The sequence below is a fragment of the Opisthocomus hoazin genome, chromosome 5 (assembly GCF_030867145.1).
Source record: "Opisthocomus hoazin isolate bOpiHoa1 chromosome 5, bOpiHoa1.hap1, whole genome shotgun sequence".
Classification (NCBI taxonomy): Eukaryota; Metazoa; Chordata; class Aves; order Opisthocomiformes; family Opisthocomidae; genus Opisthocomus; species Opisthocomus hoazin.
Window position 1 is genome coordinate 33,806,643 of NC_134418.1, and position 14,595 is coordinate 33,821,237.

A 14,595-nucleotide genomic window follows, 5' to 3' on the forward strand; every position below is an offset into this window, starting at 1 on the left:
ACTTTGGCTCACACAGTCTGTGTTTTAAAGATATCACAAGACTAGGTGTGACAACTTTGGCTCCTAAGTTTTAGCAGTATGTCAAGTAGCATGGTTAGTAGCAATTATCACAGCTACTTACACCAGGCCATTACATTAGTGAGAATCTCTCCCCTAACATCAGACAGTGAAAATTGGTCTAGTTATTTTGACAACTAAAAAGCCAGCTAACTGTTATACCCATGTCAGGTGAAATAATTGTATTCAGTTACAATTCTTTATTGCCATAGTAAAGTATTTTTGAAAGCTGTTTATGGCAGACAGTACTATAACACAGAGAGCAACCTATGCCTTTACAGAGTATAAGAAAAACTCCTGTCATGTTGTGCCTTTACCCATTACTAACCAAATAATTCTGTTTCTGACCCAAATTCGTCTCCTTTTTCTTGTTAAGGTCTCAACGGAGTGCTAAACTTTTAAGCAAAAGCATAGCCTGCCTTGAATGTACTAGTCAACAATGTAAATCTTTCCATTCTATAAAAAGAGGATCACAGAATGGTAGGGGTTGGAAGGGACCTCTGTGGGTCATCTAGTCCAACCCTCCTGCCGAAGCAGGGTCACCTACAGCAGGCTGCACAGGACCTTGTCCAGGCGGGTCTTGAATATCTCCAGAGAAGGAGACTCCACAACCTCCCTGGGCAGCCTGTTCCAGTGCTCCGTCACCCTCAGAGGGAAGAAGTTCTTCCTCATGTTCAGACGGAACTTCCTGTGCTTCAGTTTGTGCCCATTGCCCCTTGTCCTGTCACTGGGCACCACTGAAAAGAGCTTGGCCCCATCCTCCTGACACCCACCCTTCAGATATTTATAAGCATTTATGAGGTCCCCTCGCAGCCTTCTCTTCTTCAGGCTGAACAAGCCCAGCTCCCTCAGCCTCTCCTCGTAGGAGAGATGCTCCAGTCCCCTCACCATCCTCGTAGCCCTCCGCTGGACTCTCTCCAGTAGCTCTTCATCTTTCTTGAAGTGGGGAGCCCAGAACTGGACAGAGTACTCTAGATGAGGCCTCACTAGGGCAGTGTAGAAGGGAAGGAGAACCTCCCTCGACCTACTGGCCACACTCTTCCTAATGCATCCCAGGATGCCATTGGCCTTCTTGGCAACCAGGGAACACTGCTGGCTCATGGTCAACCTGTCGTCCACCAGGACACCCAGGTCCCTCTCCGCAGAGCTGCTCTCCAGCAGGTCCACCCCAAGCCTGTACTGATGTATGGGATTGTTCCTCCCCAGCTGAAGGACCGTGCACTTGCCCTTATTGAACCTCATCAGGTTCTTCTCTGCCCAGCTTTCCAGCCTGTCCAGGTCACGCTGAATGGCAGCACAGCCTTCTGGTGTATGTACCATACCTCCCAGTTTGGTGTCATCAGCAAACTTGCTGATGGTACATTCTAACTCTTCATCCAGGTCGTTGATGAAGAAGTTAAACAAGACTGGGCCCAGTACTGACCCCTGGGGGACACCACTAGTTACAGGCCTCCAACTAGACTCGGCGCTGCTGACGACAACCCTCTGAGCTCTGCCATTCAGCCAGTTCTCAATCCACCTCACCGACCACTCATCCAGCCCACAATTTTAATTTTTCCAAGTCAGCAGAACACAAGCCGTCAATGGTCACAATTCCACCAGTGATTCTCCATGCATGTTTTGTTTCCAACTACATAATAAACATCCTTCCTTACCTTGCTGAGGATGATATCCAGGCCCTGGAGGCTGTCCTGAAAGCTGTTGCAAGTTTGGATTAGAGGGGACAGGTCCAGGGATTCCATCTTGTCTGGCCACAGGAGGCAATGATGCTTGAGCACAAAGGCCATTAACATTATTTGCTGGTGGAGGAACCTGTGATCCAGGTGGTAAAGCGATTTGCTGTTGGGTTGGTGGTGGTAGCTGCGGACCCTGCAAAGATGCCAGATGCCCAGAAGACACACAAGAGCTCGGAGTAGTGCCAGGACCTGAGCAAGAAACTATGTCAGCTGAGTCAAAAATGAGAACCTACTAACTCTGCGTGGAAGGTGGTCTATCTTTGCTCAATACATTTACAACATATAGGTAATATTGTATCCCATTCGGATAATGCTGCATTATGGGGATTCTGAATGCCTGTTTACATAATAAATCTGACCTCATAGTTTAAATCTGAACTGATTCAGACATTCAGGTTTTTTTCCTTTTGGCTGTTTTCAATAAAACCCTGCAGCTGGGGTGGATGTGGAAAGAGAGTGGGAAGCCAGGCTTTGACAATTCTTGATTAGAATACACATAATTCACTATTTGCTTTTGAAATAATATTTAATTATGTAATGTGAAATAACATTCTTTCTGCTTAATAATCAATTTCTCCAATGTGGCATGTTTTTGGTAGTCTGCTAATCACATTTCACCATGACAGGTTCAATAGAAGATAAATCCACTCATTTTATCTGGTTTACAACCATTGCCTGGCTTTGATGCTGAAAGATGAAACGTGGGAATTATTTTGTACATACTGGTGAGGAATAGTTTGTTGTTTATAAGCTCCAGATTCCCATTAGAATTAAGACAACCCTGGAAATAGGGGGTTTTTTTTGAGGCTTACAATCTGTAAATACTTCTTACTTTAAAAACCCTACATTTTTCAGTCAAATTTCTCCCCAAAGATCTATGGCAAAATAATCTTCAAGAAATCTAAAAAAGTAACCAAAATTAGGTTTGGAGCAAAAGGATCAACATGTTAATATACAAACATTGAAATGCATCTTCTGTCAAACATGTTAACTAAATAAAAATTTCACATGCAAAACACAAGCTCAGGTTCTCAGATGGTACAAACAAACACCACTCCAGTAGCTTTACCAGCTGTGAATTTCAGCACTTAACTCTGTCAAGTTGCACCAGCCTAGACTTACAGCTAAGGAAAAATAAGAAGAACAAAACCCAACACAGAGGCAGAGTTGTAAAGAATCCAGGTCTTCAGTGGTCTGAAGAATATCTCAACCTTCCAGCATGTAACACAATAAACAAGAACATTATATTTTACATAATTGTTGCTGAAGGCAATACAATGAAGGCAGGAAGCAAAAAAATTTTTTTGCTCTAAATAATGTAAGTTGCTATGTATTAAGTGCTCTAGAGGTGCTGGGACACACCTCATCCTGTATTAAAAGGTCTGAGTTAATTGTGCACTTGCAGTTCAGGACCTCAAGGTTGAATTCAAGTCTAAATTACTTTTTCTAAGGTGAAGAAGGTATAAGTTTTCACAAGCAATTGTACAATGAGAGGGTCAAGGTAGTTATGCAGGTTTCATTCAAGTCAAATCAGTGACTTGTAAAGCCAGTGCAGGAATAGTGATAAAGAATCAGCACAGCCTGAACTGAAACATGTATCTTACAAAGATATCAACCACAAAAGTGATCTTAATTTTAAAAAAATTCATACTCCTAAACACACTGGCCCCAGCAAAACAAGATGCTAACTAAATTCCACTCCTTCTGAATTAAATGGTAAATTTCACCAGGGAATACTCTGGAAAAGCAAATATGACCAAACAGAAAACTAGTGGTGGGAAGCAATTTACATGGAAGAATCACAAGATCACATCTTTACCTCATGGCTTAGATTTGAGACGTTTTAACCTCAAAATAAATGCAAATAAACTTAGATGAAAAACTAAACTATAAGATCTGGACAGAAAAAGAATAATCTAGTTTAAAAACAGAGAAAAAATCTAAAAAGCTGAGAAAAATGAAACCATGTCTGCATACTGTTGTCCATGCCTTGGCTGTTGCTGACAGGATCACCAAGTAATTCGAGAAATAACTGATAAAATAGCTGACTTTTACAGGAGGTTCATCAAACACCAATTCAGAATCAACCCAACAACACTGATTTAAGGAAGAGGATGATTTAAAAAAAAATAAAAATCTAAGAACTTGAGCAAATGATAGTGGTCAAAAATTTCATTTTCTGTTTATACAGAAGTTCAATAAGTTTCTAATTATCACAGTCTCAATAGCTTTAACTGAGAAAAAGTCAATCAGATCAGATAAAACTGATTACCATAGCTATTTATCTGCATGCTGTTGAGCTGGTTAGCAAGTTGTGTGGTAGATGAAGTGGACACAGTATTTGGGTAAGCTGGTTGTGACTGATGACTGTAGGGAGGATAGGGAGGTCCCATATTGCTTGGAGGTGGAGGGCCTTGAAACCTAAAGGGAAAAATTAGTGCAGTTATGCAAAACACTACATCAATCATTCATAATTCTAGAAGGTCTCATACCTTCTCAAGGGTGGCGATGAAACAATTAATTAGGACAGACAAACTCTTAAGAGAGTTTGCTCACATTCCTCAGAAAACATATACTTGTATTAAAATAGTCACGTAGCACAGAGAGAATGCACACTTGTTAAAAAAAAGACAGTACATGTTTGTTTGCATACTTGTTAGAAACAAAGAAGAGTGAGTATGCCATGGCAAAGAGAGAGTGGTAATAACTATAAGAAAGCTTGAAGATAAAGAAACACAAGCTTCTGAACATATCGCATCACTCCATCCCCTTTCCACGCTTATAAAGGAAGAATCCCTGCTGGGGATTGGTGAAGAAGATTAGGAGAAAAGTCTGCGAAGAGAGAAAAATTAAGTGAGAAACTGTTAAGGAGGTGCCTGTAGTAGATGAAAAAAGAAGATGCAGGTAGGGGAAAATTGCTTCATTATTATCAGATATGAAAAAACATGAATACAAGAAAAACAGCTACAGAAAAGAAAGAGGTAAGACACATGTGGCTTATAAAGATCTTTTCTACCAGACTATTTCACTCGGTGAAAAAGAAGATCTCAGGCTATCTCCTAAAAAAGATCTACGCTGACTTTATTATGGCTACTTCCAAAATTGAGGAGGGGCCTAGCTATATCAAGAGACGTATTCACTTTCCTTGAAATTCTGATGTGGAAATCTCCTGGCCTAGAACAGCAGCTCTCAGCAATCTGGGAATAAAACAAGATCAGGTAAAAAACAGTAGACATGCAGCTGTCAGCGCAATGACTGGAAGCTAGGAAAGAGAATGAGTTTTTACTGGGCTGGTCATGCGAACCTGACTCTGTTCACCCTATTTTTGCATCTTTAGGACAACCACTTCTCCCTACACATTAGTACATTGTCTTTTACAATTGGTCACCAGTCTCTTTGAGTCCTGCTTTACACAGTGAATAACACACAGACAACAAAGAGGTTTCCCTATTTTGATGCTTAACAAAACATATACATGGTTTTATATGAACACATATAACTATACAACAACTGAAAAGCACAGAAGCAGAATTAGACTTCAACCAGCTAAACCAAGAGCGTTCTTAAATGGTTTTGAGTTCACTAAAAGTAAAATAGCTACAGGTACACAAACTAATTTTGCCACTGCTGGGAGGTAAGCAAAATAATTAACATTTGACAGAATTAAATACAAGAGCCAAGCACATTTACCCACTTATAACTACCTGCAGTATAATTACTGTGTAATAAGGCTTGGCTATACCCTCATACAATCATTTTTCGAAGATTTCTTCTTAAAGCTTCCACCTGTCCCTGTTTTCCCCCTTCCCCACTACTGTCTCTCTCACTTCTTCCCGTGAGCTCTGGAGGCAGGACAACAGCACTTCAAATAAACTCTTCATAGTCAGTCTCAGACCTAAGCAAAAGCATAGCAGTCATCCATCTGAGAGGATATAATGAAACTGCACTATAAAATGTCTTTAAAGTACCCTATGGAGCCTTGGCTGCGATCCCACAACAATGAAGCAAAGACATCAATGCAAGGTGAGGGAACAACAGATGTAGAGGCATGCACCACCTTCTAGTCAAAACTCGCTGGCAACTATCAATTTGTAAATAACAAGTTTTTGGTACCTCCTAACAAAAGATAATTAAGACATCAGAAAGTGAACAAAAAAAAAAATGCAACTTCTATATCAAACAGCACTTACAACACCTTACTGTTACTGTTGCTTTGAAGCAATGGGTCTAAGATCAAGAAGAAAGAGTAATTAAAAATAAAAAAACCAACACATGATAAAGACCTGACTTGCAGTAAAACAGAACTTAATGGGATTACTGATCTGGCAGTTAAACATCACAGGGAACCAAACTAGAAGAGCTGGTTCAGAACTGGAGTAAGTCAGAACCGCTGAAGATAAAAGGGATGCCATACTTAAATGTCAGTGAAGCAGCCAAAGAGAGGTAACAGAGGCCAAACAGCTTAGTTATCATATATTTATTCTTGAAAGTCACCTATGTGGCTGTTGCCCTGGTGTACTGGGCCCATTTTGGAAGCTGGTCTGCCTGAACTGATGTGTACCAGGTGGTGGAGGCCCAACAGGAGCTGAAGATCCAAAAGGCACAGCTGATTTCGGTGCATCTGCAAAAGAAGTACTTTTATGTAAGAATCCTGTAAGAAAGCACAAGATCGCCAAGAAATACAAGAGTACAGCCCTGCTCTAGCAAGAATACTGGCTCTAGGTGGCCCTGCTTGAGCATGGGCTTGGACCAGGCGACCTCCAGAGGTTCCTTCCAACCTCAGTCATTCTGTGATTCCATAAGAAAGGACAGATTTTTGGTCAGCTATAGAAGCAGACATGAAAAAGAGCAGATAGTAAAAAGAAAGCAAACAGTAGTTGGTAACTTTCCAGCAAAAGAACCCAAGAGGGACAGTAAGAAATAAGCAAGAATGAACAGATCCTACAATTCAGTTCGGAACACTGTCACCCATTTATCTTTATACATAGAAACAAGAGTTCCCTTTAATTTTGGAGACCATCATCAGAAAGAAAACTTGGAACAATCTTTAAAAAATAAAAGCCTCCATATGTAGAACCTGTAAACCCATGCTAAACATGGTTCTTAATTCAGATCTAGAACAGTATGAAGAGACTACAATTTATGTGAACAGCAGTGCTGGATAAACAGCTCTTCAACCTGTATTTCTTGAATTATTTTCCTTTAAATTACTCTAATATCAAAATTTGTTTGGTACCAAAACTGGTATTATTCCCAAGTACTCTAACAAGACAATTACGAGAAGTACTATCTTCTGACTATCTTCAGCATTGGATCATGCTAACACAACTCCTGCTGTCTTTAATAAGAAGTTTTAGAGGAACCGGGTAAAACTTCTTTTTTCTGTTTTCACGATAACATAGAAATCAAGGACACCACAGAGTATTCAGAAAACCTCAATATACTTGGGTACTTAGTTGTGTCATTACCCTACTCCACCATCTCAAACACTAAATTTAATGTAACCTACCATAACCAAAATGTTATTAAAAATTCTAACAAATACTTTTTTTTAGATGCTTTAGAGAATACTTTGGACACCATTTTAACCAATTTCCCCTATGACATCAGGCAAAAATATTGAGATGGTTCCTCTTCCTGTCTCCCTACCTTGGCTATGTATATTAGTAGACTTACAGAGGGAAGAGGAAACTTTACTCTTTGGATTATTTTCCACAGCCCCAATTCACTAGTCTAGCACGCCCACTTTGACTCTACTGAAACTAGACCAGCATGACTTACATAGAGCAAAATGGGCTTAAATTCCATACTCTCAAATTATTTGTTTTTAAGCTTCAACCACCATATACTCATATATTACACTTCTTGAAAGATCTGAAGCCACATACCACTAAGTTAAAATTAGTGAAAACCAAAGAAGAGACAGTCACTTTTAACTGTTGGATGTCAATCACATTACCTGCAGCATAATTATGCTAATAGAAATAAAGCAAATAACCTCTTTGCTTGTACCCAAGGTACCCTTCCTCACAGGAAGTAATTACACCCTCAGTTAGAAAGCAGATGGGCTCTAACCATTATCGAAACAGCACCCAGTAAGCAAGCTTAAGTAGGAGAACACCAACTCATAGGCAAGTTTGTGCTCAAGAATTCAGTAGGATAGGGGTCCTACTGTGACGAGCACAACCCATTGCTGAGAGCTCGGCTGCCATCAACACATCTGAGTTGGGAAACATTTCTCTGTTCCCAGAGATCGTCCCTTTTGTATTTGTCTGTATTAGGTATTAGTCATAATACAGCATTAAGCACTGGTGCTTATTGCTTCCTGGACAATGGAATTCACACATGAAGGTCAGATACCAATCTTAGATCAACATCTGAGCATCAACAATAACACAGAAAAAGCCAGTGCAGTAGCACTGTAAAACTGAGCATTTTGTGTGGATACAAGTAAGAAAAAGAGATGCAAAATGCCTTAATGGAACAACAGACTCCGAAAACACATTTTAAGCCAATTTCATACCTGGTTGAGGTGCTGAGTATGAAGAGTTAGGGTCGCCATAATGCCCATAATGAAGTGATGAATTAGGAGGTCCAAAACCTGCAGAAAAGCCTCCTATTCCTGGCTGGGATTGGGAATATGGAGGAGCTGCAACATAGCCTTGTTGACTCATGATGGCAATATTCTCGTTCAAAGTATTGGGTCCTCTTTAAGAATCTGCAAAAGAGAAAGTGACACCTGCTACTACTCTGCACTCTCTGCGTGTTTTAAAAGGCTGTGAACTGTGTTCCCAAAAAGACAAAAGACACATCTGAGGGCAAAAAAAGGGCCTTGTTGTCCTTGCTATTACCAGCCATCTTTTCCCTAAGCTTTCACATCTTGATTCTGTTGTTGTTAAAGAAAGCAAAAAAAACATCCCAAACAAACAAAAGCCAAAATTATATTAAAAGCCATCTAGAAAAACTCTTCCAATGATGAGAGCATTCACAAGACATTTTATTTCTTTCTTGCAGTCAGATTTTGTTAAACAGGATAAAAGAAACTTTTAGGAAACTTTCAGGAAAGAGTATCCTGATAATTGCAATCATTTAAAATCAGAATTAGAAAATCCGAAGAATTCTGCATTACTAAACCAGATGATTGTATCTCATAAGACTAGTTTTCGGATACAGTGCACTTGTCACCAAGGGATCTGAAAAGTTATTGAAGTTGTACACTTTGCAGCCTTGCTAGTTAAATATCTGTTTTCCATGTAAAAAAGAAATTTTTTTTTTGACTTCATACTAAATTTAACAAAAAACAGAACTCCACTAAGTTTCTTGATGCTCAAATTAAAACTGTTTTGAGAAATGCTGAGGATCCAAACCCTGAATGAACACTTACTATTTTTGCAGAGTCCCAAGTACATAGGTCAGACATCCCCAAAGAACTAAAGACACACGATATAAGCTAGCACTTTAGATGTTAAATGTGCCTTTGCAACAGCTTTTCCAACCACCTACACTTCACATTCTTAGGTTTGAGCCATTGAGTTACCTTTGGGTATGCAAACCAGATAAAAGTAAATCAGGAATTGTGCTCCAGAAACGTGTACAAAGGCACTGCAAAAATCACATGCATCCAAGATCACAACAGACAAATTCATGCTGCACTGGACTGGCACATGTCAGCAGAGAAAAGCTATCCCTATCAGAAAACCCACCTCTAGGTTTCTCATATTAAACATACATTCCCCCCCCCCCCCAAAAAAAAACCCCAAACATGCAACAGTTTTACTAATCTTCCACGTCAGACAAGAAATCATTCTGAGCTGGGTACAGTGCCTAGCCCTCCTGACATGCTGCCCGTGCAATCCTGTAAGCCATGCTCCTCAACATGCTGTAACATTTCTCAGTTGCAGTATAAACTGCTTCAGATAGGTAATCTTAGGAGGTTGTCTTATATTTTTCAGTTAACAAGGTAAACATGGGAAGAAGAAAAAAAATGTTTGAACAGAAAGGCTTCATGCTGCCAGCTGTACTTTCTTCCCTCCCCTGCCCCCATCTGAAGAGACGTGGCAGTGTGAGCTTCCGTTACTCCAAATGACAGCAAGTCCGCACTAAGTTACCTACACCCTGGCACAGACACATATATATTATACCTCTAAAAAAGATGAGATGTTCACTTCGAGGCAGCTGCGACAGCCAGCACCTTTAGCTGCGACAGCATCCAGGGGAAATGACTTCCTCCACCGCTCACTCAGAAACAAAAAAAATCTTGCCACGTCACACTTCCCACACAGTATAAACACGCAGAGGTGGTGCTGGAGAGAGGCAGCAACTGTAGCCATAAGCAAAATAACGTAAGTTTATCAAACACAGTTCCAGATTCTATTTAACACTGAGCATATTTAAACACTTCTCAAGATATGTATATATACCAACACACCACGAAAATAGTTTGGAAGCAACACCCAAAATATCAGCAGAAACCAATCACCTCAGGCTTTAGCAATCAGGTTCTAAGAACAGACACACAGAGTCACTCTGGAAATTAGAGGAGAAAGATAGGAGGATCTGCTGAACCCAGATCTTTCCCCGGGTTTTACTACAAGTGCCACTACACAGAAGGACGTGAAAACTTTTTTCTCCCTGTCCCTCTTAACACTAGTTTGCCTTACACCCCACAGCCTGAGGAACAACACTAAGACAAGCACCTCCCCACGATTTAATTTACCGCTATTAGAGGACAGGTGGTCATCTTTCTGTCCAGAGGACTGCAGTACCTATGCAGTGCTCTACTGCGTCGACATCTCTGCGAAGGCGTAAAACTCCGCTCAGCGCATGCAGAAGTAGGACATCGGAATCAAAAACAGGGGCTCACATCCTCGGATAACTGAAGAACTACTGACTTGGTATTTCTTCAGAGACACCGTCCTTGGTCAGATACCACCTAGGAAGAGGTGCTGCCCCTCCCCAAGGCATGCTGCACCCTCAGTCTGGCAAATAACCTTTGGGGTGGGTGCAGGCATCGACACACACACACACACCCCGAATGGAATCTAGCTACACACATCACATTTTGTATCTGTTTTTAATAACACATTTTGGAACTAGCTGTGAAAGCATAAGCTTAAATTTACTCCAGCGCACAACCTGCAAACAGCTCGCATTTCTACCCCCATTAACGAGGAATTCCCAGTCACCGTAAGGTCGCAACAGGTCTCCCCACCGGGCGGCTGCCATCGCCCCGCTCCGCGCCGGACACCGCGGCCGGCCGGCAGTACCTGCGCCTGGCGTCGGCTCCTCCCTGCCGCCGCCGGCGCCCGGAGCCCCCTGCCCTCTCCCGCCGCCCCGCCGGCTGCCTCCGCTGGCGGTCCCCGCCGCCCGCCCCCGCAGGCCGGGGCAGCAGACCGAGAGGCCGGGGAGCCGTCGGCGCCGTTACCTGGGGGCCAGGCGCGCCTCCGCTCGCTCAGCCGAGTGCCACGTCTCCGCCCGCCGCCGCCGCGCCCGCGCCCCGGCCGGGAGCGCGCCCGGCCCCGCCGGCGGCGCCTGCGCACTGCCGGCAGCGACGCCGTGCCCTCAGCCGTGCCCTCAGCGGCTGCCGGCGGGGCAGCGTGAGGGGGTAGCGGTGCCGCCGGTCCGCGGCCTCGCCCGAAAGCCGCCGCCGCTGCTACCGAACTCGGCGGGCAAGGGTCATGCTGGTGCTGCGTGAACGCCGACCGCGCCGGTGAAGGGTGTTCGGAAACGGTAACGGGCTGGGGAAAGAGCTGGCAGCAGGGGCTGCGAGGCTGAAGGGGCGTCCCGCAGGGAGAGTTGCGGAGCAGCCTGAGGAGATCGGCTAGAAACCGACACACGCAGCTTACAGCTGTTACCATCGATTAGTTTTGCCTTCTCTGTTAGGGGTGAAATTCGTCTTCAAACATAGAAATGTTCTAAAAGGATCATGCTTCCTCTCATATGGTGCTTTAAAGCCACGTTTTTTAATCTGTGGCTATATATATATGTAATATTATGCCACCTGAATATCTAGAGTGAAATATGATACAGGTACTTTACCCGTTTGCATACGCTGGTTTTAGTTACTGTGCGAGTACATTTAAAAATGCTGCCTTCGTTACAGGATAGTCAATGTTTTTCTAATTAACAGAGTAGAAACATGGGAGTAACATGAGAAAGATGTATTGGTAACGTGACTGTTGCTCCCAGTCGGAAAACAAACATTCGTTGTGGTGTTAAGGTAAAAAAAGGAAAGTGGCACAAAAGGAAAGTCATCACTCAAAGACAGCTTCATAAGTCACATGCATCTGGAATTCAGGCTTCATAGGCTTTCTTATCCTTGTTCGTTCTACAACCTTAATGGAGCTTTTGAATAAAGCTTTTGAAAGGAGTGAACAGCTTTAGATGTTCACAGTAATGGCTACCTTAGACAAGACTGTCAAAAGCATTCATTACTGTACAAAATAATTCTGAAAAAAGTCCCTGTGCCTTTGAAACAGATGTCAAAATGAAGGTACACAAGGGCATCCTTCACATGAAAGATTTGCAAGAAGCCTCAGCAAGCAACACAAAGCGGGCAAGTACGAGTCTTGACCTGTCTTCACTCTTGCTATCCAGAGCTGGATTCACCACTGAATAATGTAAGCTGGTTTTCTACATGTTATCGGAGCCAATACTCTTGGATATGTCAGAGGAAGTCTTAAACCTTTCAAATCTCTCACAACTGTCTAGTCAGAGTGGAAAAATTAGTCCACGAGGTGACAAGCATCAGTTAAACTGGTTGTGGTTCTGGTTGCAGAGTATCAGTGACTCTTTCCTAAGCAGGATGCAGAACAACTGCCTTTCATCACTGCCGTGCTGGACTTTCACCCGTTGTCCCATCTCCTTTGCTGGTTATATGGACACCTACAATCACCCTCAGTTATGCAAAATTCTGGTGTAATACCACGCCACTGAGGAAAATAACAGCTTTAAGTTTGGACATGCCCTATTTTGTTGTGGAAACAGGCGGGTCACTGTCCCACCAGTCCTGTTGTGTCTAGCGCACAGCTATTAACAGTAAGCAGCTGTGGATAATTCGGCACTGAATAACTGTGCACTTACTTGGCCACTGAATACTTACTATCAGATTTCTCCTCCCTGAAATCAGCTCTAGTGAACCTGAGAGATGAGATCAGCAAAAGATAGCAGCGAGAAGCTATGGTATTGTCAGTTCTTCCCTTGTTTCAGGCCTGCTCTGGAACTGGATCAAGACGCCTCATTTTTCAAGGATGCAGCTTTGCTTACATTGTCCTTTAGCTTGGAACACTGAGACAAAAGGCACCCAGCATGTCACAGTCCACATGTTTTGAAGCTACAAGCAGTATTTATCTACAGCTTCCACTTAAAACATTAAAAATAATTTAAGGTGTTCAATTTCAGAAATGTGGAAACATCATTAAAGATTGAAGTGCATTCCTGGTCTGGAAAGTAACTTCATAAAAATGAGATTGCGGGATTGCTAAGCTGTTGTCACTTCATTTTGATTAAATTATTTTAATGAAACTGTATCATAAAATCTGAGAATCAGACTAGTTTCTTCTCTGTCATCATCAGTACTGAAAATCATGTAGGTTAATTATCTTTCTTAACAATCAGTTTATCCTGAAGTTGTACCAATGCAATGCTGCCGAAAACTAATGCGATTTCATATATTTCAGACCTAATTTGGACCTAGCGCTGGTGAAGTAAATAGAAGAATTTGTCTAAATCTATGTGCTTTTTTCATCTATACTAAAAAACAGCAAATCTCCTGCCTCTAAAATCTCACTTTTAAACTTCTCACTATAATTTTTTCTATTGGTTTTGAAACAAGGAAAACACATAGTCATCCATCAGCTTGGGGAGATTATTGGATATAGAACCAATACAGGCTCTGTAGAAGGCTAACTCAAATCTTTCAGAGACCAATTTTTTTTTTTTTTTAATTATTTTAATAATTTGGGATTGATCTGTTCCCTGAATTTACTAGTGGAGGTCTAGAAAAGCCCCTCATGGACAAACTGCGGAGAACTCCATGTCTCTATCGCATAGCGCATTGCCTTGAGACAATGCATGATTCCAGGAAATCTAAATCCTAACCTAACCTTTTCATTTAGAGGATGTTGTTAAAATATGGCCTTAGCACAAGCTGCCAGGAAGAATCAGAACACCACCGTGATGCATTTGAGCTACAGGCAGGTCTATCTCATGATGATAGCTATGGTACAGCTTTTCTAGAAGTTAACATTGATTGTGTTAACACATAGCCCTGACAACTACCTGCAGTTCAGTGCTATGATGTTTTAAAAAATCAAAATATATTCTAAACCATTATCTAGGGGAAGATGTGGGCAACATTGGGTACATTCTTTAAAGAAAAAGACTATTTCATCACAAGGAATAGTTCATAAAACTCTGAAGAAGGCTTTTTTTGTTGAAACTGTTTTTCTCCTTTTAGTTTCATTTTTATGTCCTGCAGACAAAGCAACAGGTTTGCTTTGCACAACATCAGAAGGGTCCTAAAAGTTGTTTACATAAAAAGATTGCTTTCTTTTCCTGTCTTGCTTACATATAATCACTGAAATCTTCTTTAATGTTTTGTCTACTGTACAGTTAAGATCTATGGAAAACAGTTTACTGTTTAGTTTAAAGCACTTTACAAGCAAAACAAATTAATATTTACAAAATTTATATTTGTTTAAAATGAAAGCAAAGGCTTTGATAAAAAAGAAGCAATCGAATTTTGAAGGGATTATGTTTTTCTGAAAAAAAAATAGTGTGTGAGGTCAGATTAAGAAATGCT

General features: G+C 41.6%; 1 protein-coding gene and 1 long non-coding RNA gene across 6 annotated transcripts in view; one reads left to right on the forward strand and one right to left on the reverse strand.

The window, feature by feature from the left end:
- SEC24D (SEC24 homolog D, COPII component) overlaps window positions 1-14,595 on the reverse strand; it is a 232,051-nt gene that overhangs the window by 45,540 nt on the left and 171,916 nt on the right. For 2 of the 5 annotated variants that reach the window (XM_075420895.1, XM_075420898.1), the window contains 5 exons: window positions 9,935-10,113; window positions 8,317-8,511; window positions 6,288-6,414; window positions 4,066-4,214; window positions 1,713-1,982 (listed from right to left, as the gene is read on the reverse strand). In XM_075420895.1, the coding sequence (XP_075277010.1) occupies window positions 1,713-1,982; window positions 4,066-4,214; window positions 6,288-6,414; window positions 8,317-8,467 (697 nt within the window). In that variant the 5' untranslated portion in view covers window positions 8,468-8,511; window positions 9,935-10,113. Of the gene's footprint in view, window positions 1-1,712; window positions 1,983-4,065; window positions 4,215-6,287; window positions 6,415-8,316; window positions 8,512-9,934; window positions 10,114-10,509; window positions 10,582-11,059; window positions 11,080-11,217; window positions 11,308-14,595 lie in introns of those variants that run through there. The other 3 variants (XM_075420896.1, XM_075420899.1, XM_075420897.1) reach the window with 3 other exon arrangements.
- LOC142361405 (uncharacterized) lies at window positions 11,348-13,259 on the forward strand. Its single transcript, XR_012764000.1, has 2 exons — window positions 11,348-11,522; window positions 12,272-13,259. It is a non-coding gene; the product is annotated as an uncharacterized LOC142361405 (long non-coding RNA).